Consider the following 4,474-nt stretch of genomic DNA (forward strand, 5'->3'; position numbering starts at 1 on the left):
ATAAACATTAGTATTTTGAACCGGACATGATCTATTTTTTTTTTTTGAAGTCAATTAAAACTTTACAAAAACTTTTGGCCAATTTTGAGATCAATAAAAGTTTTCTGGATCACTTCGAGAAAGATGAGCCTTAATTTGCAATGTGCACTGATGACTTACCAGAGCTGGAAATTGTCTGTATCAGGTGTCAGATTCCTTTTTAATGTGTCCGATCTGTGGTGTCTGTGGATGTGATTTTTATCTGATGTTTTTGGCTGACGTGCCGCAGTATTTCGTAAACCTACTTTAAATGTCATGGTGAAGTCCCTGGCGATTTCTTGCCAGTGACTGACAGGACTCTCCTATACGTGTATACTTTCAATCCAAGGCAGATGGCAGGAACCAAGGCTAGTCGTACTTTAAAAGCTGCCGGGGACTGATCTGTGCTGTAGGCTAGTTGGATAGGCAGGTACCCGGTGGCTTTGTCCCACCAACTGCCCTGGATTGACAGGTCTCTCTCTATGTACACGAATATGGAGACCTGTCAATCCAGGGCAAATGTTCGGCAAAGTCACCTGGTGGCATTCAAAGTAGGACTAGTCACACAGGCGCATCCCCGGCATGTATCGGGATCACTTTAATATTTCGCTTGATCTCTAAGCACCAGAGCTTTACCACACACGTATTGCACAACTCTAGTCAACTGTAACACCTAATTCGCCATCACCCTACTTATTGCCATGTTATAAGTGAGATGGCGGTACGTTGGTGGTTTCCTCGAATACTTTGCAACAGATTTTTAATTAAGAAAACTATATATTTATTTTTCATGTAAGAAAACTACAAATTACAAAGTTTAAAATTATACACAGGCCTCTATTGGAGCTTTTTGTGACCTGGCTCACCTACCTCTTGATCAGACGCTCGACCCATCTCCTTGAGTGAGTAAATGTCCTTCTCCTGGGTTTGGAAGGAAAGCTGCCCCCATTGCCACCTGGAAAATGATAATTCTGGTATTTAGATCAATGAGACTTAAAGGGTTATTTCAATCTACAATATCCTCATCAAATAAATACATCAAAATATGTAGTGTAATAAGATTAGCAAACCCCTCCAATGAGAGATGTGGTATAGCTCTTCAGATTCACTGTCATTACTTCATGGTCAGGGATTTGCAGGACCTTAACTATCCATAGGTGTGAAAACTCATATAGTCACAGCCAGTTAGTTGCTAGTGGTCATAACCATGGATACCTAAGGTCCTGCAATGCCCTGAACATGAGGTAAGTGACAGTATATCAGGAAAACTATACTACATTTCTAATCGTAGGTATATGCTAATAATGATAATTTGGAGATACGGTATGTATACCCCTTTAATATTATTCCAGGAAATGAAAATGTACTTCTAAAAGGAGTACAAGGAAATTATGTTAAATTAATGACTATAGCAAACTTTAGTTAATTGTTACTCTAAATGGTATTGACCACATTTTTTTTTTTTTTTATGTATACTGGGTTTAGGGTCTTGTTTCTTTAGGGCCATAGAGATGTAATTGAGGAGTCTCTTATCAGGTTAACCAACATCCCAACCCAGTTTACTTGGGTTCCTATCCAAGAAATCAATCCTTCTTGATCCATAAGAAAGCTACATTTAGTGTAAGCTGAGATATCTACACAATCTACGCAAGTTTTAATATAGGGAGCTAGATTTCTCATCCTAAAACTGCTAATATAACGAAGAATAAAGGCCATTTACATAACGGGACTTTAAACCAAGCAAAATGAACTGGGCAGGGAGAAGTGTTGGGTTTCTGCTGGGTCTTTACACAAGCCTGCCCACCACATCTTCCATCAATGGGGGTTTAAAAACACACAAATTCATATCTACATTTATATCATGACATTTACACTTAGGCCCAGCTGTAATTTAGAACCCAAGACAAATTTGACAGTAAGTATAATGGAAGACTAGAAGCTCTCAACATATTTACCTTGGAAGACTTAAGCGATCTCCACTTCAGATCCCAAATGAAGTTCGGCGTTGTCAGACAAAACCAGAACAGTGTTACTGGAGCTAGAAACTGCTTCCACGGAGCCATCAGCTATTATGATGCATTCGATGTCCCCTCTGTCCTCAATCACAATGTACTCATCTTCTCCTTCAATGACTATGAATTTATTGTCCAAATTTTCCACCTCAACACGGTCTTCCACAGTTTCCAGAGAATTGTCAGGCATGTCTTCTCCCCATGGAAAGTGAAGATAGTTCATGGTTATGGTCACTGGACTCCTGATGGTGGGGTCTTCAGCGAGCAGGGCATGAAATAATTCTTGTGCTTTAGTGGAACATTTGGTCCAATGTCCTGGCGGGGCTGTTTGGTTTCAAAACGTTGCCACTTGATAAAATCTTTGAACAGAGGATCATCTTTGACGGCCCTTTCCCAAGGAAAATATCCCGTGAATGCAACATACAGAAGTACACCAAAGGCCCATGTATCCATGCTGGGTCGCAAGACTAAGGGTACCTTCACACTTAGCGATGCAGCAGCGATCCGACCAGCGATCTGACCTGGTCAGGATCGCTGCTGCATCGCTACATGGTCGCTGGTGAGCTGTCAAACAGGCAGATCTCACCAGCGACCAGTGAACAGCCCCCAGCCAGCAGCGACGTGCAAGCGACGCTGCGCTTGCACGGAGCCGCCGTCTGGAAGCTGCGGAGACTGGTAACTAAGGTAAACATCGGGTATGGTTACCCGATGTTTACATTAGTTACCAGTGTGAGCAGGGAGCAGGGAGCCGCGCACACTGAGCGCTGGCTCCTTGCTCTCCTAGCTACAGTACACATCGGGTTAATTAACCCGATGTGTAATGCAGCTACATGTGCAGAGAGCAGGGAGCCGCGCACACTGCTTAGCGCTGGCTCCTTGCTCTCCTAGCTGCTGTACACATCGGGTTAATTAACCCGATGTGTACAGCAGCTACATGTGCAGAGAGCCGGAGCCGGCAGCACAGGCAGCGTGAGAGCTGCAGAGGCTGGTAACTAAGGTAAATATCGGGTAACCACCTTGGTTACCCGATGTTTATCTTGGATACAGCTTACCTCAGCTGTCAGACGCCGGCTCCTGCTCCCTGCTCGCTTCATTTGTCGCTCTCTTGCTGTCACACACAGCGATCTGTGTGTCACAGCGGGAGAGCGGCTTTGAAGAAAACGAACCAGGGCTGTGTGTAACGAGCAGCGATCTCGCAGCAGGGGCCAGATCGCTGCTCAGTGTCACACACAGGGAGATCGCTAATGAGGTCACTGCTGCGTCACAAAAAGCGTGACTCAGCAGCGATCTCGGCAGTGAGTTCGCTGTGTGTGAAGCACCCCTAAAGCTTCATAGCTTCGCAATTGACACAGCTCTGGGGACATGTAGGGAATGATGTGTGACATTGATGACACGAGGGTACCGATGGCTTGTGTCAGGCCGAAATCACTCAATTTAATATGGAAGCAGTCTTTGTCCATGAGTAACACATTATCTGGTTTTAAGTCTCTGTGCACCAGTGAGTGATCGTGCATATATTCTAATGCACTGGTCAACTGTACTGCACAACGCTTCACCATCACTTCTGGAATTCCAATCTGGAAAAGAAGAAACCATTAGATACATGCTGCCTTAATTAGAGAATGTGGCAAACAGAGGAAGGGCTGCTCTGCTTTGTTTTTCACCACTCTAAGGGTACCTTCACACTTAGCGATGCAGCAGCGATCCGACCAGCGATGTCACCTGGTCAGGATCGCTGCTGCATCGCTACATGGTCGCTGGTGAGCTGTCAAACAGGCAGATCTCACCAGCGACCAGTGAACAGCCCCCAGCCAGCAGCGACGTGCAAACGACGCTGCGCTTGCACGGAGCCGCCGTCTGGAAGCTGCGGAGACTGGTAACTAAGGTAAACATCGGGTATGGTTACCCGATGTTTACATTAGTTACCAGCACACAGCGCATAGCTGTGTGTGCAAGGAGCCGCGCACACTGAGCGCTGGCTCCTTGCTCTCCTAGCTACAGTACACATCGGGTTAATTAACCCGATGTGTAATGCAGCTACATGTGCAGAGAGCAGGGAGCTGCGCACACTGCTTAGCGCTGGCTCCCTGCTCTCCTAGCTACAGCACACATCGGGTTAATTAACCCGATGTGTACAGCAGCTACATGTGCAGAGAGCCGGAGCCGGCAGCGTGAGAGCTGCGGAGGCTGGTAACTAAGGTAAATATCGGGTAACCACCTTGGTTACCCGATGTTTATCTTGGTTACAAGCTTACCTCAGCTGTCAGACGCCGGCTCCTGCTCCCTGCTCGCTTCATTTGTCGCTCTCTCGCTGTCACACACAGCGATCTGTGTGTCACAGCGGGAGAGCGCCTTTGAAGAAAACGAACCAGGGCTGTGTGTAACGAGCAGCGATCTCGCAGCAGGGGCCAGATCGCTGCTCAGTGTCACACACAGCGAGATCG

At 46.2% G+C, this 4,474-nt stretch overlaps 1 protein-coding gene across 1 annotated transcript in view; it reads right to left on the bottom strand.

Moving 5' to 3' along the window:
* Positions 1-2,261: 2,261 nt before the first annotated feature.
* The window catches only part of LOC142297377 (serine/threonine-protein kinase SBK1-like), a 7,176-nt gene continuing 4,963 nt past the window's right edge, over positions 2,262-4,474 (bottom strand). The window contains exons 3-4 of the mRNA XM_075341604.1: positions 3,350-3,607; positions 2,262-2,507 (exon numbers count right to left, since the gene is read on the bottom strand). Coding sequence (XP_075197719.1) covers positions 2,262-2,507; positions 3,350-3,607 — 504 coding nt within the window. The remainder of the gene's footprint in view (positions 2,508-3,349; positions 3,608-4,474) is intronic.

Source organism: Anomaloglossus baeobatrachus, chromosome 3 (assembly GCF_048569485.1).
Source record: "Anomaloglossus baeobatrachus isolate aAnoBae1 chromosome 3, aAnoBae1.hap1, whole genome shotgun sequence".
Classification (NCBI taxonomy): Eukaryota; Metazoa; Chordata; class Amphibia; order Anura; family Aromobatidae; genus Anomaloglossus; species Anomaloglossus baeobatrachus.